Source organism: Cherax quadricarinatus, chromosome 76 (genome assembly GCF_038502225.1).
Source record: "Cherax quadricarinatus isolate ZL_2023a chromosome 76, ASM3850222v1, whole genome shotgun sequence".
Classification (NCBI taxonomy): Eukaryota; Metazoa; Arthropoda; class Malacostraca; order Decapoda; family Parastacidae; genus Cherax; species Cherax quadricarinatus.
The window spans coordinates 3,232,452-3,256,378 of NC_091367.1; the positions used below are offsets into that span (position 1 = coordinate 3,232,452).

Here is a 23,927-nt window from a genome sequence, read left to right on the forward strand (position 1 = left end):
AGGATAATACAAGAATAGTCTTCCACTAATCCACCACTTTATTGCTATAGTGTTGAATTGTGAGCTTTTCTACATACTGCTAAATTTTATTATAGAAGAAAACTTTTCAGTATATTTGTCCTTAATATTACATTTCATATTTTAAGATAACGTAAGTCTTCACGCAAATTATTTCACACACTAGGCTGTTTTATTATCCAAAGTATAGATTATGGATAGCACCATCTGTAGTGCAACATTTCTAATTCACACTGCAACTTTCCTTTTGCACTGTTCAATAGGTCTTGATTAAATCTGTCTGAAAACACTTTTTGAGCATAAATGATCATACCTAACTTGTTAACCAACGTTGATAATATTTCAATTATTACTTCCTATTGTAACTTGGCACTTGACATTCTCATCATAATGCCAGATCTCTTGAGTATTCTTGTTAGTGCACTCCACCATTTGGGAAACTTAATGAGTATTTTTGTTTTAGTTGAATGTTCAGAAAGGGATAGCTGTATGGCCCTTGTGGTTTAGCGCTTTTTTTTTTATTATAATCAAAAAGGGATATGGTTTCATGCATGGATGGTGCAGGGATTAGTGATGGAAGGAAAAGTTAAGCTGTGAATATTGGGAAAGGAGTTGAAGCAGCATGGACATGTTACAAGAAGGGAGGGAGGGAGGGCGAGGAGTTTGAGTGGTTGGTGTATTTGTTCAATGTGTGCATGAATGTACCTAAGGATTGGCATAAAACAGTTTATCTGTATGAGGGAAATAGACAAAAGAGCAAGAATTATAGGGTGTTAAAAGTTATATACAAGTGTGTGCTAGAAGTATAATTGAAAGTTGGGGATAAAACTTCCTCTAGAGGTGCCTTGATCCCTGGAGCTGGACTTATCCTCCCATTCCTTGAATCTAACCTGAATGCCTCCCATTTCTTAGATTCTATATAACCCTTGAGGGTTTGGTACTTCCTGTTGAAAGTCATAAAATAGGGGTAAGACATCAAGATTACAGTTGCTCAAGGATTTATACAAATAGCCTGAAAGTGGAGATTGAAACTTGAACGACTTGGACCATTAACTAGTCAAGTGCGAAGGGAAAGGAGCCAGCATATACGAGGGGAAGGGGGAACTATTGTATCCTTCACGCACCCCTCAAAGGTTTCCTAGTGCTGGTGAGGAGCTCTTGCTCTAAGGAATCTGACTTCTGCACCAATTCCTTGAATCGAGCCTGAATGCCTTCCATTCTCCAGGAGCTGTATGAGCCTGACAGGTTTAGGGTTTAATTTGATTATATATAGTCATCTCAGCACTATATGACCCTGAAGGGTTTAGTGCTTTATTTTTTTTTTTTAACACGTTGGCAGTTTCCCACCGTGACGGGGTGACCCCAAAATGAAAGAAAAAGCTTTAGTCATTCAGTACTTTCACCATCGCTCGTACGTGTAATTACTTTCCGACTTATCCCTCTCTACAGCACTGTGTAACCCTCCAGGCTTAACACTTGATTATGCTGTATAGCCCTTGTGGCTTAGCGCTTCTTTTTGATTATAATAATAACACTTGATTATACTAATCGAGATACATTGAACATGCAAGTAAATAACACATTGCATGACCCGTACAGGTTTGGCTCTGTCCCATGAATTTAATAGTGAACAATAGGTAGATAATGGTCAAGAAATTAGTCACATTCTTTAATTTAGAAAACGCACATGACTGGATAAGGGAAGTAATGTGGCAAATGCCTGGAATAGGTGCAATAAGAAGTTGCTAACAGTAGTAGTATTTGTGGAGAGGTTCTCATAAGGGATGAAGAGAATTGTCTAGTAAAAGTATAGCTGTATGACCCTTGCCGGTTTAGCGCTTTCTTTGTAACAATAAGAGTAAAAGTATACCTTTGACATGACCATTGTAGGTTTAGCGCTTCCCTGCATGAATGCAGTTATCCGCAGTGTGCTGGAAGACTACACTGCTAATTATTCAGTATCAATATTTTACCCACTACCAGCTGCATGACCCTTGTCGGTTTAGCGCCTTCTTTGATTATAATAATTCACCCACTACCACCAAAATTAAGGAGATTAGCATTTTTCTGGGTTTTCATTCTATTTCTATCCCCCATAGCCTGTATAACCCTAGTGGGTTTAGCGCTTAGTTCTGAGTATGATAATATCCCTCATAGCCATAAAGAAATACTATAGGATTGCACGTGCTTGTTTTGCTGTATATATGTAATGTCAATCAGCTATACGAAGTGTCTCCTCTTCAAGGGGGGCTCCTTGGCGTGGTGAAGAGGCTCTTGGTCTGAGGAATTAGACCTATCGGTCTTCTTCCTCAGACCGAACCTAATTACCCCCCAATCTCCCCTCCCCTATCCCATCCTCCCCATCCTCCCCTTTTTCCTTTCCTCCTCCTCCTCCCCACTCCTCCCTTTTGCCCTTCCTCTTTTTGTCCTTTGGGATTTCTCCCACAGGCACGCTAGTTCCTAGGTAGAGGAAAGGACACCGGGGTCGATCCCATTCCGTTGAGGTTTCTTGGCGGTGGCGTAGTTTGCCGTGGAATCTGGATTGCCTAGGGATGTCCCGATCCCTCTCCGGTATCCCGGAGTAGCTTTGGGTGTCTTTTGGGCGACGGGTGTATCTCTGGAAGCCACCTTTCGGATTCCGGGGGTGGTGGCTGAAGGAGGTATGCTTTGTGGCGGATATCCGGCCGCCCTCTCTTTTGTCCACCGAGGTAGCTCGGCAGATGTGAGGTTGCTATCCCAGATTGCTGGTTTACTGGCATGAAGGGTAGGGTATGGCACGGGTTCCATGCTGCATCTGCGCTACTAGCGGTGTCGAGTCCTCTTGGGCGCGGAGGGAGATTTCTGGCCCTTTCATTCCTCCTAGGAACTATCCCTCCCCGGTCCCCCCTTTTTTTTTCTTTTTTTTATTTTTATTTTCTTTTCTTCTTTCTTTTTTTTTCTTAAAAACAAAAAGAAAGAAGTAACCTAACCATGGCAGCCCTAGTCCATGAACCTGGTACCCCCGGGCCCCTTCTTGATACCGCACCCCGTTCTGACCCCGCCTCGTCTTTGGACCACTCTTCAGACATTCCTCATGCCTCTGTACCTATTGCCGGTGCTGTTTCCTCACCTGCTTCAGGTACTGAGGCCTCGACTGACTCCTTCGATTTATCAGACCTTCGCTCTCCTCTGACTATGCTTCCGGCCTCTCCCTCTACGGTGCGGCAATTTTCAAATCGCCGACCCGTTCCACGTCGGACCAACTCTGGTCCCACGCCTAAACGTCAACGACAATTACCCGCTGATGATACTTCTCCACCTTCACCTTCTCGTTCTTCTCAGAAAAGATCGACACGTCCTTCACTACCTTTCCACGCTCAGTTTCAGACTGAACAGTGGACTAAATTCTTCACTTTACGACCAACTTCCTCTACTGCCTATCTTTCTGACCATAGTATTGGCAAGGCACTCCTACGCCATGTTGGTAAAGATATTTCTTTTCATGCTCTTAAGAGCGGTACGCGCATCATTACCGTACAGAATGCTACCCAGGCTCGTGAGCTCTCTCGTCTTTCCCATATAGATACTGTTCCTGTCACCCTTGAAAAACATCATTCCCTCAATTCTTGTAGTGGTACCGTTATTCTGCCCCATACCATAGTTCAACAAAATTTCCAGACATGTGGCACCGACATTCTAGAACAGCTGGAACTCCAAGATCTCCCAATCCTCAAGGTAGACACTTACGTTCTTCCTGCCCGTGGGCGGAGACGATACCCTAGCAATGTGGCTCGTTTAACTTTTGACAGCCGAGAACTCCCATCCTCAGTTTATATAGCAGGACATCGGTTACAAGTTCGAAAGGTGATCCCTACACCACAACAGTGTAGAAATTGCTGGCGATTTGGCCATCCAGCGAAATATTGCAGATCTATCGCCGAATGCCCAGTCTGTGGTGCCGATGACCATTCTAATACGTCTTGCAATCGATCTCCCTCTTGCCTTAACTGTCATGAGGCTCACCCTTCGTACTCTCGCCGTTGTCAGGTCTATTTAAACGAGCGGGAAATCCGTTACCTCAAAGAGACAGAAGGTCTCCCTTATGCCATGGCAGTTTCTCATCTCCGCCTCCAAGGGAGACTCCCACGTGTTTCTTATTCCCGTGTTTCAAAACGTCCCCCCACTTCTGGTATCCCATCTTCTACACCCACCTCTGTGGTTACCTCTCCCATAATCACTCCTGTATCTAATCCTTTTGCTGTCCTCGGCTCAGACGTCCCTACTTCAACGCCTCAGTCTAATCTCGCTTCTTCGAGTTCTCTCTTACAAGCCTCAGTATCGACGAGACCTCGTACGACACCTCTTCCCAATCGTCCCTCTACTTCTCAAAAGTCAAAAAAAGGTCCGGTAACACCTCCTACCCATCTTCCACCTCCTCATTTTACCCTCCCTGTCTCTGTCCCTAGTTCTTCCCCTCTCACTGGCTCAGTTACAAGTGCAGAGGTTCACCCTCCTCCTCGTAATGTACCTTCCTCCCCTGTTCCCTCCCAAGTTTCTTCCTCTTCTGCCACCTCCCAGGTTCCTGTCTCTTCTGTCCCCTGCCACGCTTCTCCAGTTCCCTCCACCCTTTCGCCCCCCCCTACCTTGGTACAGTCCAATACAGTTCCAATCTTTACTCATCCTCCCCCTACCATTCCCAATATTGTCTCCCATACGACATCTCTGAATTCTGAAACACTTGAAGCAATCTCTGAATATATTGCAGAGACCAAACCATCAATGGACACTGATCCACCTTCCGCTCTTTCTCTCTCCTCTGCTCCATCTGCGCAACTCCTTTCTTCACAGCGCACCGTTCCTTCGCTGCTTGAACATTTTCCACTGCCTCCGCATGTGGACTTTTCTAACCCTCCTAGTCCGTAGGAACCCTTACCTGCGGATTTCAAGTATCCTTATCATTGCCATTCATGGCCTTTTTACAGTGGAATATACGTGGCCTCAGGGGTAATCGGGGTGAGCTTCAGATGTTACTCTCCCAGTTTGCCCCTGTTGGTGTTTGCTTACAGGAACCAAAATTACACTCTGCTGTTATTTCTCACATCTCAGGCTATAATTTATTGTATTCTTCAGATCCTTTTCCTGATGGGACCTTTAATGAAAGTGCCCTTCTTCTCCGCACTGATATTCCGTACCATCAGCTATTTGTTCATACTTCGCTGCATTACACAGCAGCCCGTATCCACTTACATAGGTGGTATACGCTCTGTTCTTTATATCTCTCTCCTTCTCGGGCATTATCTATTCCGGATTTTGCCTTCCTTGTTTCGTCATTACCGCCACCAATTCTGTTACTTGGTGATTTTAATGCCCACCATTTCCTCTGGGGAGGGTCTCACTGTGATTCCCGTGGAATTCAGTTAGAGGCTTTTCTTGCCACCCACCCCCTCCATGTTTTAAATACAGGTACTCACACCCATTTTGATCCTCGGACTCATGCTCTCTCTTGCATCGATCTCTCAGTTTGCTCTTCCTCCGCCGCATTAGACTTTACTTGGTCTGTTCTCCCGGACTTACATGACAGTGATCATTTCCCAATCATTCTTACTTCCCCTTCATATTCGTCACCTCTTCGCACCCCACGCTGGCAATTTAATCGGGCAAATTGGAACCTTTACTCACACCTGACTGTTTTTAAAGAGGTTCCTTCTTCGTCCTCCATCGATGAGCTTTTACACCTCTTCTCATCCTCCGTTTTCACCGCAGCTTCTCATTCTATACCCCAAACTTCGAGCAGGCATTCTCAGAAATGCGTGCCTTGGTGGTCTCCTGCTTGTGCTCGTGCAGTACGTTTGAAACGCGCTGCATGGGGCAGGTACCGGTACAATAGAACCACAGAGCGACTCCTTGATTTTAAACAGAAGCGTGCGATCGCTCGCCGTGTCATCCGTGACGCTAAACGCACTTGCTGGCGAGATTATGTCTCCACCATCACCTCTGCTTCCTCTATGAGTGCAGTCTGGAAAAAAGTACGAAAACTGAGTGGTAAATATTCTCCTGACCCGGCTCCTGTTCTGCGGGTTGCCGGTGTTGATATAGCAAACCCACTAGATGTTGCCAATGAAATTGGCAATCATCTGGTCCGTATTTCTCAGGGACTCCATCTATGCCCCTCATTTCTTTCCTCAAAGTCTGCCAGAGAGTTAGCACCCTTGGACTTTTCTTCTCTCAGAGAAGAACAGTATAATGTGCCTTTTACACTTCAAGAACTGGAGGCAACACTCTCAGCTTGTCGATCATCGGCAGCTGGGCCCGACGACATTCATATTCGTATGCTACAACATTTACATCAGTCAGCCCTTGCAGTCCTATTACGCCTTTACAATCTTATTTGGTCACAAGGAGTTCTTCCACAGCTGTGGAAATCCGCCATTGTTCTCCCTTTCCGCAAACCAGGCACTACGGGACATGAAACCTCCCACTATCGTCCCATTGCTCTTACCAGTGCAGTTTGCAAAGTAATGGAACGTCTAGTAAATAGACGTTTAGTGTGGTATTTAGAGACACACAACAGTCTCTCCACTCGTCAATATGGCTTTCGTAAGGGACGTTCTACCATAGACCCCTTACTGCGCTTGGATACGTATGTTCGTAATGCCTTTGCGAATAACCACTCAGTTATTGCCATATTTTTTGATCTTGAGAAGGCATATGACACAACTTGGAGGTATAATATTTTAGCCCAAGCCCACTCCTTAGGCCTTCGAGGCAATCTACCATCCTTCCTTAAGAACTTTTTAACTGACAGGCATTTCCGTGTTCGGGTTAATAATGTGCTCTCCCCGGACTTTGTCCAAGCTGAAGGTGTCCCCCAGGGATGTGTTCTGAGCACAACACTTTTTCTCCTTGCTATTAATGATTTGGCCTCTAGTCTTCCATCAAATATTTGGTCATCACTCTATGTTGATGACTTCGCTATTGCCTGTGCAGGCGCTGACTGTCACCTCCTTACAGTTTCTCTCCAGCATGCAGTCGACCGTGTTTCCAATTGGGCCACCACACATGGGTTTAAATTTTCCAGCACTAAAACCCACCAAATCACTTTCACTAGACGCTCTGTCATCTCTGATCATCCTTTGTACCTCTATGGCTCACGTATCCCTGAACGTGATACAGTCAAGTTTCTGGGCCTCCTCTTTGATCGTAGGTTATCCTGGAAACCTCACATTACCTCTCTGAAGGCAACTTGTCACAGCCGGCTGAACCTTCTTAAAACCCTTGCTCATCTTTCGTGGGGAGCTGATCGTCGAACCCTCCTTCACCTACATTCCACCCTTATTTTATCGAAACTTGATTATGGTGACCAGATCTATTCAGCGGCATCTCCTGCTACTCTCTCTAGCCTTAACCCCATTCATCACCAAGGATTACGTTTATGCCTTGGTGCTTTTCGCTCTTCCCCTGTCGAAAGCCTCTATGCAGAAGCGAACGTTCCATCCTTATCCGATCGCCGTGATGCCCATTGCCTGCGCTACTATGTACGCTCTCATGATCTCCGCAATCCTTCCATTTATAGAATGGTCACTGATATTAGTAGACATTCTTTATTTGTTCGCCGCCCCTGCTTACTCCGTCCCTTCTCTCTTCGCCTTCATTCGCTCTTGTCTTCTCTTCAACTACCACCTTTCTATGTACATGTAGCATCACACTTTTCCCTACCCCCCTGGGAAGTTCCAGCTGTTCGAGTCTGTTCTTTCTCCCTCCCTTGCTCGAAAGCCCAAATGTCTACGGTCGCTTCCCGCTCTCTTTTTCTTGACCACTTTCACTCTCATTCTCATGCCATTGCTGTGTACACAGATGGCTCTAAGTCTTCTGACGGCGTAGGATTCGCAGCAGTGTTTCCGGACAGCGTCGTACAAGGGCATTTACTATCTTCAGCTAGTATTTTTACTGCTGAATTATATGCCATCCTTACAGCACTTATCCGTATTGCATCTATGCCTGTGTCATCATTTGTGGTTGTCTCAGACTCCCTTAGTGCTTTACAGGCTATACAAAAATTTGATACACCTCACCCCTTAGTCCTCCGTATCCAACTTTGGCTACGCCGCATCTTTACTAAGCATAAAGATATTGTTTTTTGTTGGGTCCCTGGTCATGTTGACGTACAGGGCAATGAACAGGCAGACACTGCTGCGCGGTCAGCAGTACATGACCTACCAGTTTCTTATAGAGGTATTCCATGTACGGACTATTTTGCTGTAATATCTTCCCACCTTCACACCCGTTGGCAACAACGTTGGTCTACTATGCTCGGCAACAAACTTCAGTCTATTAAACCGAGTATAGGTTACTGGCCGTCTTCTTATCACCAGTGTCGAGGTTGGGAGACTACTCTCTCCCGTCTTCGCATTGGCCATACTCGTCTTACTCATGGATATCTCATGGAGAGGCGTCTTGCTCCTCTCTGTGAGAATTGCCAAGCTCCATTATCAGTCAGCCACATTCTGTTGGACTGCCCACTTTATCAACGAGCACGCAGAATTTACCTCTGTCGTCGTCTTCGCCCCGCTGCTCTCTCTTTACCTTCCCTTCTCGCTGATGGACCCACCTTTCATCCGGACTCTCTCATTGACTTTTTGACAACGACTGACTTACTCCACAAATTTTGATACTTTCAGCCCTTTCTACTTGTATCTCTTGCTACCCTCTACCCCCGTACTATCCCCTGCCCCGCTGTTTTCTGTAACCTGCTGATCATCCCCCCTCCCTTCTGCCATCCAATTCCCTTGCTTCCTTCCCTACCCTGCAGCGCTGTATAGCCCTTGTGGCTTAGCGCTTCTTTTTGATTATAATAATAATAATATACGAAGTGTCTGCCAGCCAGCACTGGGTTATTGCTGCTTGGTGTTGTAGCTCCTTGGTGGGTCTGTCTACCCTACCTATTTTCTCCTCTCTTACCCATTTTCTTCCCCATTCTTACCCCCTTTCGCGCTTCTATCTTGCCCCTTTCCTGCTTCTCTTACTCTATTACTGCTCCTTCTACCCCTTTCGTGCTCCTCTTCTAACCTTTCTTGCCTCTTATGCTGTATGACCCTTGTGGGTTTAGCGTTTAGGTATGATTACAATATAATCTTGCTTCTTACTCCTTGCCCTACCCCTTCTCCTATTTTCCTACACTTACCCCCTTCTGTCAAACCATACCAAGGGCGGGATTTTGAACCCGCGATCAGAGAGTCTCAAAACCCCACCCCTTATAATTTTCACGCCTCTCTGCAAGTCTTATCCCTCAAGGGAGGCTCCTTGATGCTGGTGAGGGGCTCTTGATCTAGGGAATTGGATCTGTGCTCTGGTTCCCTGAATTAAGCCTGAATACCTTCCATCTCCCCCCCCCCACATGCGCTGTATAATCCTACGGGTTTAGCACTCCCCCACAATTATAATTATAATAATCTGCAAGTCTAAGGTCGTGATAGTAGCAGCAGATGGATGGGTGAAATCCTGTTTGAAGTTCTGGTGACAAGACGAGTGCCCTGCTATTTTTTTTGCACGCTAAGGGAAGTTACAGCGTTTGTAATTATATTTTGGTTTGCGATGATATTTTTGTTCAGGGAAAGTTAGGTCGATCGTAATTATATTTTAATATTTCTGATAAAAATGTGACAATTTACGTATTTTAGCTAAAAAAAAAGGAAGCATCTCATAAAACGCTTGAAACTGCTCTAAATCGGCGAAAATACAATAAAAATAAATTTAGCACATTTTTTTCTTATTTTTTAATATTTCATGTATTTTTGGTTCAGGGGAAATTTATAACGTTTTGCAACTCCTTTTGTGTGCGCTTCTAGTTTTCTTCACCAGAGAAGGTTATGGTAGGTGAAACTTTTAGTGTGCGCTGGAGAGAGAGAGAGAGAGAGCGCAGTCAGGAGGACTCGATACTGTTACTGGGGACGGTCAAGATTCCCAGGCAGCGCTCTTATCCACTCAGCGGGCATTCTGTTATTTATCTTTCTCTGTATATACCCGCTTGTTTCTGCGTGGTGCATTCACACACACACACACACACACACACACACATATATATATATATATATATATATATATATATATATATATATATATATATATATATATATATATATATATATATATATATATATATATATATATATAGTGTGTGTGTTTGTAAAAGATTATTGAATATAGTCTAGACTCCAACTAATACATAATGCATATTGATGTGAGAGTCTGCGTAGAAAGTTGCTTTATTGATTCTGTCAGAATTTACTGAGATGCAGTAAAGTTAACTTTTTTCTCATACTTCAGATGGACTGTCTAAACATTTATAATGATGTAAATTCTTCTTGTTGAATGTGTCAAGTTGAACCAACTATAACTTGGCTATGTTGAGAATTTGCCTGCCTACCTTCTAGTAGGGAGGGGGGTCCTTGATGTTGAAGGGCCCTTGATGCTGGTGAAGGATTCTTGATGTTGAAGGTTTCTTGATGCCAGTGAAGAACCCTTGATGTTGAAGGTCTCTTGATGCTGGCAAAAGACTCTTGATGCCGGTGAAGATCTCTTGATACTGGTGAGGGTCTCTTGATACTGGTGAGGGTTTCTTGATACTGGTGAGGGGTCTCTTGATACTGGTGAGGGTCTCTTGATGCTGGTGAAGGACCCTTACCTGGAGAATATTCAAGGGATCAACGCCCCCGCTGCCAGGTCCATGACTAGGCCTGGTGGATCAGGGCCTGATCAACCAGGCTGTTACTGCTGGCCTCAGTAACTATTTTAGTATCTTGATACTGGTGAAAGACCCTTGATATAGGTGAAGGTCTCTTGATGCTGGTGAAAGTCCCTTGACAGTGGTGAAAGATCCTTGATGCTGGTGAAAGATCCTTGATGCTGGTGAAGATCTCTTGATGCTGAAGGACCCTTGATGCTGCTGACGGATCCTTGATGATAGTGAAGGTGTCTTGATGCTTGGAATGAGTACTACTACTGTGCTTTAAAGGAGTATTTTTGATGCCTTTAACAGAACTAATGCATTCTCCATATAATAATAATAATAATAATACACAAAGTAAGCATGATTCAGGTTAAATTTAATAGTTATCACAGACTGTGATTATATATATATATATATATATATATATATATATATATATATATATATATATATATATATATATATATATATATATATATATATATATACATATATATATATATATATATATATATATATATATATATATATATATATATATATATATATATATATATATATATATATATATATATATATATATGTCATATGTAATACCATAATTATGACAGGTCAGTAGTACCTGTTCCAACAGTCAATAATGACCTGCCTTAATTACGTCTCTATAAGTAAGTAAATAAGTTTATTTAGGTACAGGTGTAAATAAGTACAATTATCACACATAGTTTAATATATGTGTAAATTACCTTTGATGACCCAAAAATTAGTCAGAGAAACTAGCCAACGATCCCGCGATCCCTCCCCCCTTGTTCCTCTCGATTTCAATCCTATGCGGTCGTGTTTGAAGAGTTTCATTTGGGAATTTAGCTAGAATGAGCAATAGGGATTTGCAAGATGCCTATTGCTTTGCAATGGAAATTCCCGTTTTCTTATATTTCACGAATTCCCAGTCTTTTCGAGGCCGGTGACGTCACTTGACACATGGACCCTCCCAGTAACTACGATGATTCATCTCGACCTACGCGGAACAAACTAGTTCATGGGCTTTTTTCCCTATACTTATAGGCCTCCTGGTAATAATTTTATCCCACCGGGTATTTTCACGCCGCAAGCTTATTAGTAAGACACCGTTGAAATCACTGAGATAAGTGATAAGAGGGATGTACATGCCGGTGTTAGTCTGCATGACACATTCTCCAGATAGCTATTTATAATTCAAATTTTCTGTGTCTTACTTGAAAGCTAGAAATCAAGTCATATACCACAACATCGGCCGTGAAATGATGAAGATAAAGGATGCAAATTAAAAGGGTAATGATAAGTACTATCAGATAAAAATTCGGGTTAATGGTAGTGTAGGGTGATAGATGGTAAGTTGAGGCGGAGGAAGGCATGGCGTACTGCGGCTCTGCCTCTCCCAGCCAGTCAGTAGTCCAGTCACTTGTGGTGCGCGAGTTGCAGTGCCTCTCTCCCTTAACACATTATTTTTTCACAATGTCTTGGCAAAATTACGTTGACCAGCAGCTTATGGGCTCTGGACTTGTTTCGAAGGCAATAATCGCTGGTCACGATGGCACACTATGGGCCAAAAGTAATAATATTGAGGTGAGTAGTGTTCGCCGGCTCGCACACATTATGCTTTAATTTTTTTTTTCATTGTTTAAACCTAGCAACGCATCCTTAAAACTGTCCTGGACGCATAAAAGTTAAATATGGGTGTATAATGTAGATAGTGTAGGTAGGTGTTACTTAGGTATTGGTATTTAGGTAACAAAGAGGCGGCACATGGCGCTTGACAGATCCTCACCAGTGAAAGTTGTCTTGACCTCGTTATTTGCCCTCTGCCTCTCCCCTAACGTTATCCCTACTTTCCCCCTCTTCAATTTCACCACAAACACTTAAGTTTTTTTTTGTGTGTGCTATTGTTAACTTGACAGTTGATTTACTGTTAACTGCAATTTTCTATGTAACGATAAAATAACAGCTTGTGAGAACTGACTCGCGTCATGGCTGTTTTAGGCACAGGTACAATAAAATTATCCTCTTGTAAAAGAGCTAGGATAATCCAGACAATTACTATAGTTTGAAGCTACTGGAAATGCCATAATTAGGTTTAGTCTTAAAATATTCCACCGTCTAGGACACGTCCTTTCTGTCGCCATATTTAATTCAGTTGACTTTTAAAATCTAATTTGCATGTAGTACCTGTTTGGTTTAACATTTATAAATCCTCAAACGACATAATTAAGATGCCATTCTACGGATTAAATTACATGGTACCTTTACTAAGGTTGTGCTCGACTTTCTAGAAAGCTTTTGAATTTGTCCTTTACTAAACCATTACAGTATGTGGGGGGTGGGGAGTAGTTAATAACTTTCACACTTAAAAGGATTTAGTAATCGTTTGTAACTTGGATCATTACCTGTTAATTGGATGTGTTAAAATACCCCATATATGTATGTCGGCATGTTGTTAAAAATTAAATTCTTGTAATATTTCCTTAACACTTTAGTGTGGCTGGTTTAAAGTGTACTTGCGGCTAACCTTCTTTCATCAAACTTAATTTCCTGTCTGCTGTATGATCTAGGCTTTGTCCCTTTCAGAAAGTAACTTTCTGCAATATTAGTTCATGTGAACATTGCATTTAAAATGTACTAAAGTTGCAAAAATGATTGGTCTGTGACTTGGGAAAGATGGTGTGGGACCAGATTTTTAAAGTAGGGTTTTAATATACGAATCTAGTACTTAATTTGAACATTAGCATTAACTTCAAAACTATTGATAGTCACTTAGACATTATAGGTTAGTAAATGTCAGTTGAGTGAATGTTAAACAGTTACAGTACACAATAGTTCATTCAACCATAAACCAATTAGAAATGCTATCCATTTTGGCGATATTGTTGAAAGTTAACAAAGCCACTCGGTGGTTGTCAGCATCAGCTTCTTGCACAACTTAAGATACTTGATTTTAAGTGGGATGTGGGTGATATATGGACAGATCACCTTGAGACTGCAAGTAATTGCCAAATCTGGAGGAAATTGGCAAGCAGTAACCTAGTACTTAAATTGTTGGCTAACTTTTATCACCTGGATAACTTTGTTAGCAACTTGAACTTTGCCAGATACCCTAACACCTATACAGTTCCTGTTCCCTACCAGAGGTACAAGTTAGTGGGTTGTACTAGTAACACTTAAAAGATCCTGTGGATAGTCGCTGATTAGCTTCAATTATTCAGGGTAATTTGAATAGTATGTTAGTACAGATCTCAAACTGAGTAATCTGACAGTGCCTAAGAACTAAAGTGTAACTAAAGTGAGAGTATTGTGGCACAAGTGAATCTTGAAAATGGTTCATATTGTGTACCATGTGTGCTAGTCATCGTAACCAGCCAGTTTAGTGGTTTTTACTCCATGAAGGCCAGTTATTTTAGAAAGTTCCACATTAAGCAATGGCCAAACCTTTACTTTTAAGAATTGCTATGTATTGTTGGGTGTTATTGCAGAGACTGCTCTGCTTCAATCATACTTAAGGTTTACAGTGAACATGGGTATTAGGTTCTGACAGGATTAACCTTTGATTAACCTAGGCTGACCAAAGAAAGTGCCTTATCTGTCCTTGGTTTTTAATAAAAACTAGCTTGAATCAAACCTGATTACCTCCCATTCTCCAGGTGCTGCAAGCCTTGTGGGGTTTAGCATATTCCCAAGAATAATGAACCAGGGTTCCATTGGTTAAGGGAATGTCATGAGGCACTATTTAGCACTGAAAAAAGTGTTCTGTTGCCATGAGTTAATTAGTACTGAAATTTTTTAATTTTTATTGCAGTGAATAGTGCACTGTAAGGATTAAATTTCATATTCCTTTGTTAATGAGGTAATCCATTTCCTCAATTGAAGGCATAAACTAGTGCATGGAAACTAGCGTATCTGTAGTTTGAAACTAGAGTACAGTGAGTTTAAATTGAATTAGACCCCAGATAAATATGCCGACTTTAGTGGGTTATCCCTAATTAACTATTTGAGGGAAGCCATTAACATTACTAACTTTAGGCCTAGGTTCCAAAGGTCACTGACTGTCAAGTTATAAATTTCTAAAAGTACATAACTTTGCTGACAGGGTGTTCCTGTATAGAAAGACCCTGGTTATGCAGAGCATTTTGAGCAACCTAGGTTAATTTTGTCCTCAAAATACTACCCACAACCATAACTAGGTATGTACTTCTAGGTGAACAGGGGCAGCAGATAAGGAAATGTTAGTTTAATGTGCTGGAATTGATCCCACATCTTGACTAGGTTTCTAATGGTAATTGATGGCCCAGTTGTGCAAGGAGCTTGCAACATAATCAACCACACAAGCAGGCTGATTGGTGTGGTAAAGGAATGTGAATTGCTGTAATGTTTTTACCCATATTTAATGGGAATGAAGTTAGTACTTCATGCTCGTCTGTTAGATAATTAGCCTCTACCTCTTTTAATCAGTCTAATCTATAAAGGAAGCTTAGTTTGACACTTGAGCATCCAGTAGGTTAATGTGAATGTTGCATGGGCTTTAATGAAGTTTATGCTGTTGAAATAAAAGAAATAAGGCAAGTGTAGTGTAAAAATCTGGAGAGACCAGTTGGCAAGAAAAGTCCTGGAGGCATTTTGCATTCTTGGTGAGGCTATTGAAATTTGAAGCTCTGAGCACATGCAACACATTTGGTGAGGGTGTTTATATGAAGGTTTCCTTTTAGGTTGCCTATCTCTGGTCTTAAAATGCATAAGTGTGGCTAGCATAAACTTGATCAGGCCTTCCATTGGAAGGCCTGGTCTGGGACAAGGGTGATAACCCTTGGAACAATAGCTAGGTGGATTTTTCTAACTCTCCCCTCCTGTTATTCTTCCCCTGGCCAGAGATCTGAACAGTATACACAGTTGGCAGATTAATGCTAGACTCTGCCCTTCATTTCTATAATGCTAATGCCAAGTTAAATTTTATATTGTAATGTCATGCATATGCTGCAGGCTGCATAATGGGCACCAAATTAAACTTGAGAATGTTTGGCTCACATTACTGATGTGAAGTATTTAGGTCTTCCCAAAGTAGCCTAACATTCTAACTACATGCCCGTTTTTGGCATTTATAGTTCTGGTAAAGTCAACTTGGAAAATGACATTGCATGTTATTCACATGTTAATGTTTTTAGTGCTAGGTTTTGTATACAAATGTAATAATTATATATAGGGAGTTTGGTTAGTGCTTGATAGCTTTAATAATGTATAAAAGAACTGCCAGTTGAAAAATAGGCCTGACATTGGTGACCTTAGTTGGCAAGATGGTCATTTTAAATGGCTCTGCCTCTAGTTTAGTCTTGTGCTATATTGTATTAAGTGCAGAGAGAAGACAGTTTCTTGGCAAAAATCTGTAAAGGGTTTAAAGCTAATATTTCTGTATCCTTAGTGTAAAGTACCAGTACAGTAATTAAACAGAATTGCAGTACTGTTAGCAGTGTCTTTCAGAAACCCTTTCATGTTTCCTATCAGTGGGGCAGAATTCTATTAACCCTTTCTGGGTTTCAGCCGTACTAGTACAGCTTACGCGCCAGGGTTTTTGACGTACTAGTGCGCCTAAATTCTAGTCCTCAAATCTAGTGAAGAAGCTGGTAGGCCTACATATGAAAGAATGGGTCTGAGGTCAGTGTGTGGTATAAAAAAAAATCCTGCAGCAGTGCGTAATGAGAGAAAAAAACTGACCGTGTTTTTGGATTAAAACAGCGACTTTGCACTGTTTGTGTGGTATTTATTGTTGTATTCTAGTTTTCCTGGTCTCGTTTTATAGAATGGAAGACAATTACAGAAATTAAGATGATTTTGACTGGTTTTACAAAGAAAAGTACCTTGAAATTGAGCTCGGTTCAAAAAAAGTGCTGTGCGTCCAATACACGTCAACTGGCGAGTCTAATATTCTTTCACAAGTGCGCTGATATTATTTATACCATTTCTACAATGCAGCAGTCTGCATAACAATCTTTTATTTTTTTTTGTGAATAAAAATTCAAAGTGGAAAGCAAAAGAATGTAAGAGGGGCATGAGAACTTGACTAATGAACAGAGGAAATGTTATTTTAGTGCCAGGAATGTCTTGTTTATTCTGGACCCTATTCAGAAATTGGCATCTTTTGAAATTTATGAAATTGGCAAAATTGCTAAATTCTGACCACTGTATTGGATAGTTTAAATCGGTAAGTGGGTGATTTCTTGTACTCGTTAAATAGAAAAAAATGGAGTTCTAGTGAAAGTTATGATTTTTGTCGACAAGTACACTGATTTGGCCAAAAATAGGGCTCAGTGGGCAAAATTGCCGATGCGTAAACAGTAGAGACCACTAACTTCGCGAGAGCATAATTCCGTAAGTTTTCCATCAAATTTCATACTTTTGGTGTCGTTGATTGGGAAAAGATTTTTTTTTTTTTTAATTTGGCCGACCCTGAGGAAGTCTGAAAGGGCCTGTTAACCCTGAAAGGGTTAAAAGGAAGTTTCATTTATTGAAATCATTAAACTTTTTTTTTACTGAAGTTGGTTCCTGATTAGCTAGGCTGTTCATGTTAGCTAGTGCTGTTATTAGATTCTGACCATCCCAAAGGCCTGGTTGGTATAGTTGCTCTAAAACCAGCTGAGCCCAGCAGTGTGATGTTAGTATGCAAAAAAAAATAAACTTAAGATTTAACTTTATTAAAGCAGTACATATTAGTCTAGTTTCTTGCATAGGTAGAATGTCATTCCTAGTTATGCAGGGTTTTCATACATTGGTGCTGTCATCAGAAGCAGTAAAAAAAAAAAAAATTGTACTAGGATGTTTCTATAAGGTTTTAACCATTTACTGTAAATTCTGTTGATTGTATTTTGACATGTGCTGTCCTAATGGCTTAACTTAATTCACCAAGTTAAAAATCTGGCAAATCCAGTTTCTCAGAAATTATGGGTTATGCACATTATCAAACATTGAGTGGGTTGTGCAATGGCAACTTGTGTATACATTATTTAACTAAACAGAAAAGAACCCAAAATCTCAGATCTTAACCTTAATTTAAATATACAAGATTTTCACAAATGGCTTGTCAGGTGTGGGTTGCTACTGTTCTACATGTGATAGTTTAGTATTTTTAGTCTACATACCCATAATGCACAGTACCACCTGTAAGCAAGTTTATTCAGGTATACACAAATAGTTACATAGAATTATCATACATAGCAGCATATGTGTAGAGAACCTAGGATAACCCAAAAAAGTCAGTGACTTATTTCCATTGGGGTCCTTTTACCTTATTATAATATAAATGTTATAATATTTTCTTATTATTCTACAATGAAGATAACATCTTATTATCATACTAAAGACTATCTACTACACCAAGGTCATTAAGACTATCTACAATACGAGGGTCATTACTAGGAATAAGGTAAAATTTACACGTATGTTAGCTAAAAAATAGAAAATCATTCCCCTCCCTTTCTGTAGCTACATTCATCAGACACCTTTTGGCAGTCTTCTTGAACTGGTTCATGCTTTGACTGGCTTTGACATGTGCGGGCAGTCTGTTCCATTCCTTTATTGCTGTACAATAAAAGGTGTTTGAAGCCTGGCCACTGACTGTGGGTACTACAAAATTGTGCTCTCCCCCTAGTACTATGATTGCTTTGGTTCCCAACCTTGACAAAATTGACAGCAAGATATTCTGGACATTGTTTGAGAGCAATTTTATAAACATGATTTAGCTTCAGTTGTTTTACTGTCTTCAACATTCAGCATATCCAACTGCTGTAATTCATCCTGGCCTACATGTTCTCTTGGTCCCAGCCCCAGGATGAATCTTACGATATTGTTCTGGGTGATTTGCAGTCTGTTTTTTTTGTCAAGGCAGAGTACCAAGAAGAGCAAGCGTAATCCATATGGCATTGTATAAGGGCTAGACATAGGGTCCTGCGAGCCTCGGTAGGTAGACACTGTGCTTGTCTATACAGGAACTTCAGTCTGGCATTCGCTTTCTTTACTACACTGTTCCCTATCAATTCTCCTGACATGCATGGGTCAAAGGGGATTCCCAAATATTTTACTGATGAAACCAAAGTGATGGGCTCCCCATTACATTGAACATTAAAATTATTTACCCTTCTCAGTTTGTTTCGTGCCAAAGAGAATGGCTTCAGTTTTCCCTAGGTGTAATGATAGTTTGTCTACTAACCATTTGCTGCATGACTCCAGTTCGTGTTAAAACATTAGCAATATCTTGTGGGTCTTTACCTGACACTAACAGAGCACTGTCATCTGCATACAGTAGGAGTTTGCACTTGACACTGATAGGCATATCATTGACATAACATAAGAATAATAAGGGACCCAGAATACTACCTTGGGGAACTCCACATGTTATCGGCAGGGGTTCTGATTCTGGTTTGTTGATTTTGACTATTTGTCTCCTGTTGCTTAGGTAGGACTTAAACCAGTCTACAGAACCTATACCGATAGCTTGAAGTTTATTACATAATATATTGTGGTTGACAGTATCGAAGGCCTTTTGCAGGTCTGTTACCATACCTATGAGGTTCCCCTTTGACATTTCAGTTCTCAGGCAATCCATCAGATTAATAAGGGAGGTGTCGGTTGAGTAAGATCTTCTAAAGCCCGATTGATAGCTATGGAGAATGTTGTCATTAAGGTACTTAACTACTTGAGAATACACTGCCCTCTCTAGAATTTTAGATATTATACTGAGTATACTAACAGGCCTATAGTTGCTTACATCAGACTTGCTATTTTTCTTGAAGATAGGAGTAACTCTGGCCTCCTTGAACCCCTCCGGTACAGTATTAGTGGTGATAGATTTATTATGTGAGCAATAGGGATTGACAGTTCAGAAGCACCATCTTTTAGGAACTTAGACGGGATGTTATCAGGGCCTTTGCTCTTAGTTGGGTTTAACCTGCTTAGTTCTTTTTGAATAGTCATGAGATACTTACTAGTTGACAACTGTTTGGGGTTGCCCCTTTATTGGTATAGTAGGTTTGAAACTTATCAGTCTGTGTTAAAGGTATTTGATGCAGCTGGTAGTTTACTTACTAGTGTTGATGCAACAGATGTGTAGTATGAATTAAAGCAATTTGCCACCTTAGACGTTTCGTGGCATACCTCGTTATCGATAGTGAGTACTATCTACTGGCTTATGGCTATACCCCAACTGTTTTAGTTGTTGCCAGAGCTTTCTGGGGTTATGCTTATACTCTTCAATTTTTGAGCAGTAGTGCTTTGCCTTTGCTCCTTTTATAAGTCTCTGTACTCTGTTCCTCACCCTTTGGAATTCATTTAGTGCTGCAATATCCTGTCTGTTTGCTTTAAATCTTTTTAGCAGCTGGTCTCTGAATTTCATATCTAATATCTCAGTATTCATCCAGGGTTCAGTTCTTCGTTTAATCCTAACCTCTCTAACTGGTGCAATATTATCAAGGATGGTAGTGAACATTGTTTTGAATTTTTCCCAGGCATCGTTTACGTCCGTGCAACTTATCTGTCCAGTCACAATTGTGTAGCCTATTTACCAGTGTTTCTTTACTGTAGTTTCTAGTTGACCTCATTTTTATTGTCCTGTGTAGGCCTATCCTATCCCTAGTGATTTAACTGGTGCAGTAAATGATGAAATGATCACTAAGACCTGTGGTAATGACGCCTGACTGACTAATGTTCTCGGAGCGGCTACAAAGTATGTGGTCAATTAGGGTGGCTGAGAACTGTGTGATCCAGGTTGGAGTATTAATTAGTTGTGTAACTATTTAATCCTAGAATTTGCTTATACCTTCTGCATAGCCCGTTATTTTGTTGCTGAAAACAGATATTGAAGTCGCCCAGTATTATTGTCTCGCAATTGTTTTCAACTCCGGACAAGACTCTGGAAAAGTCTTCTAAGAACTGGTCCTGGGTAGGAGGGCGGTAACTAGTTCCTACTAAGATGGGTTTGGTCTTAGGAAGCAGCACTTCAAACCATAATCTCCAGTTTATTATTTAAATCAGGTCTTGGGTTGTAAGCTGTCATTTCTAATGTAGGCACATACTCCACCACCCTTTCTGTTCCTATCTAAGCGTTTTATGTTGTAACCATCTATTTTGACCTCGTCAGTCACCGTATCATCCAACCAAGATGCAGAGATGGTTATAACTGCCGCCCTAATTTTGTTAGCTAGAATCCTAATCTCTGCCAATTTAGGAAGAAGTGATCTTGCATTGACATGAATAAAGTGAAGGCCTGTTTTCATAAAACAATCATAATCATCAATATATGGCAATGGGTCATTTATATTAAAATTAGGTAAATCAATGTCATCACTGCTAAAGGGTAACTGTGCCAAAGTGCATTTGTTACACACAAAATGAATTCTGGCACTGTTGCTATAATTGTACATACATCCATCATGCACCCACCCCTTACACATTTTACATAAGGTGCCTTTTCTGTTTTTCATGCGTACTTTAGTACAGTGTATGCACCTGTTTGGTAGTGTTTGAGATAATGGCTGTATTGTCTCACATTGACCTATGTATGCATTACATATGGAGTTAAGGTTATCATTCCTAGCTACTAGACCGTCATTATCGCCGTCATTTGTCTGTTTTGCCTCTGTACAATAGTTTGAGGTCCTGGATTAATTTGGATATCACCACTTAACAGCGCTACAATAAGAGCTGTGCCACTGTTTTTGTTTGGGTATGTGGTGTTGCCATACCTTGCAGCGATAGTGATTTACTTTTCTGGTAGGATGGCAACTGTTGGGCTCTTACTGTCCAGGGCGCTGTTACTCCATTCACCTTTTCCAGCCCCCATGACTGATTTTTCTTCATGGAATTGAAGAAGAAATATAAATATAATTATGGCAGCCTGTACCCCCCTAATGCCTGCCATTTTCACTCTTCGCTCTTTTACTCGTATACAATAATATTTATTTCTCTTTTCCAGTCCCTAGTACACTTAGTATCTGCTTTAGCAATCACCACTGAATTACTAGTAAAATTTCCTCTTCAAAACCCTCTTCACTGCTCACTTTTCCCTTAACTTCACAAAACCTTTACAGTTAACCCCTTATTACACACTCCCCTTCCCATCTCACTTCAGTCTGGCTTCCCCAATTAACTTCTAACTCCTTTCCATTCTGGTAGATCAGAAAGGTTTAATCCATGGTTTTATCCTTCCAAATCCCCCTCAATTCCATTTATTGGGGGTTGTGTGGTGGTGTTGACTGCCTGACCTGTTCTGCTGACTCAGCCATTTTTAAAACAGAGGGGAGTAATGCCACCTACAACCTGACTTTCCTTGAGTTTATAGATATATTTGGTGTTTTCTGCTATGATTCTCACTGTACACTGGTCAGCTGAATATAGGTCAGCTACTAAAACATTAACCTCGACTGTTAACTATTCACTTCTTTCTCACGACTGGCACTGAGGGATATCCGACCTATAACCTTGGAGTTTTGTACTGTTGATTTGACGATGTCTCCTGTGTTTCCCTCTCGTTAGCACTGGTACAGGTGATATGATGGTGGTACAGATATGATGCTACTGTCAACAATTGAACGTCAGTAAAGATGAGAATTTCACTTCGCTAGTTGTACGTCTGGCAGTAGCGGCTGTTTGGATGCCGGTCAGCCATGTTTAAATGCTCAATTCTTTCCCTCGTTTGGCACTGAAGAAAAAAGTCCTACAGACCTGTCATTTCCTTGGAGTGTAGTGGTATATGGTGGTATAATTTTCTAATTTGTATTTGGGCATGACCAATACATTAGCTACAGCTGAGAGATAGTCCTATTAAGAATATTTGGCAAAATTAAGTTTTGAAAAAAGTAACTGGGAAGATGCATGGTTTTGTAGAATAACTGCCTGTTTTTAAGTACAAAAGCAATTAAGCTGGTCATGTCTTCAGTAATTTGTCAATGTTTTTGAAGTTTAAGCATTTGCATCCTTCTGTCATTGTTAACCATTGAATTTCAAAATCTTTTTTTTTTCACTGTTATCCCCGTAGCCTGTGCCAGTCAATTATGACTATATTTGTGGTTCTAGTCCTGTTGGCTAGCATGGGCATTGTTGCTTTTTACCTTTTATCATAACTTGTACTAGTAACCACTTTGTAACTCAATCTTCTAACTAGTCAGTGTGGGCATACAATCATTACTGCATATTCCAATTTTGGTCTGTTATAAATGGCTTTTTTAGCACAGCTTAATCTCTGTTAAGTTTTAAATCCTTTATAAGGTATGGAAATTTAACTTGTGTTTATCCTTTTCTGATTTAAGTGTCCTTATTTCACTTGATATCAGACCACATTAATGAGCCACAATGTTTAATTCCATTATCAATTGCTTCATAAACTTGTTTACCCCAGTATGCTTAAAGTAATTTTTATGTATTGAACCTATTTTTGCACTGGCAAGCATGTTACCAGTTTTTGACAAGTTGCCGAAAATTAATATTTGGGACGAGTATAGCACAGCCTTACAGGACCTAACTTGTGGCATCTTCCCACAAACTATTTTCCTGTTCCTTGTAATATCTTCCATTTTAATTTTCTTAGTCCTGCTAGGTTTTGACATTTCCAGAATACATGAAAGAGTAAGGTTATGAGGATAACAAAGATTAGGTGATGAAAGATTGGATATCAAATTGGAGGGAGAGAGTATGGAGGAGGTGAATGTATTTAGATATTTGGGAGTAGACGTGTCAGCGGATGGGTCTATAAAAGATGAGGTGAATCACAGAATTGATGAGGGGGAAAAGGGTGAGCGGTGCACTTAGGTGTCTCTGGAGACAGAACTTTGTCCTTGGAGGCAAAGAGGGGAATGCACGAGTCTAGTTTTACCAACACTCTTATATGGGTGTGAAGCATGGGTGATGAATGTTGCAGCGAGGAGAAGGCTGGAGGCAGTGGAGATGTCATGTCTGAGGGCAATGTGTGGTGTGTATATAATGCAGAAAATTCGTAGTTCGCAAGTTAGGAGGAGGTGCGGGATTGCCAGAACTGTTGTCCAGAGGGCTGAGGAAGGGTTGAGGTGGTTCAGACATGTAGAGAGAATGGAGTGAAACAGAATGACTTAATGTCAGTCTTTAGTGGAAGGAAGGCAGGGTAGGGGTCAGCATAGGAAAGGTTGGAGGGAAGGGGTAAAGGAGGTTTTGTATGCGAGGG

General features: G+C 40.9%; 1 protein-coding gene across 1 annotated transcript in view; it reads left to right on the forward strand.

Moving 5' to 3' along the window:
* The first annotated feature begins 12,142 nt into the window (after positions 1-12,142).
* The window catches only part of LOC128703623 (profilin-like), a 76,575-nt gene continuing 64,790 nt past the window's right edge, over positions 12,143-23,927 (forward strand). The window contains exon 1 of the mRNA XM_053798355.2: positions 12,143-12,328. Within this exon, the coding sequence (XP_053654330.2) occupies positions 12,218-12,328 (111 nt within the window). The 5' untranslated portion in view covers positions 12,143-12,217. The remainder of the gene's footprint in view (positions 12,329-23,927) is intronic.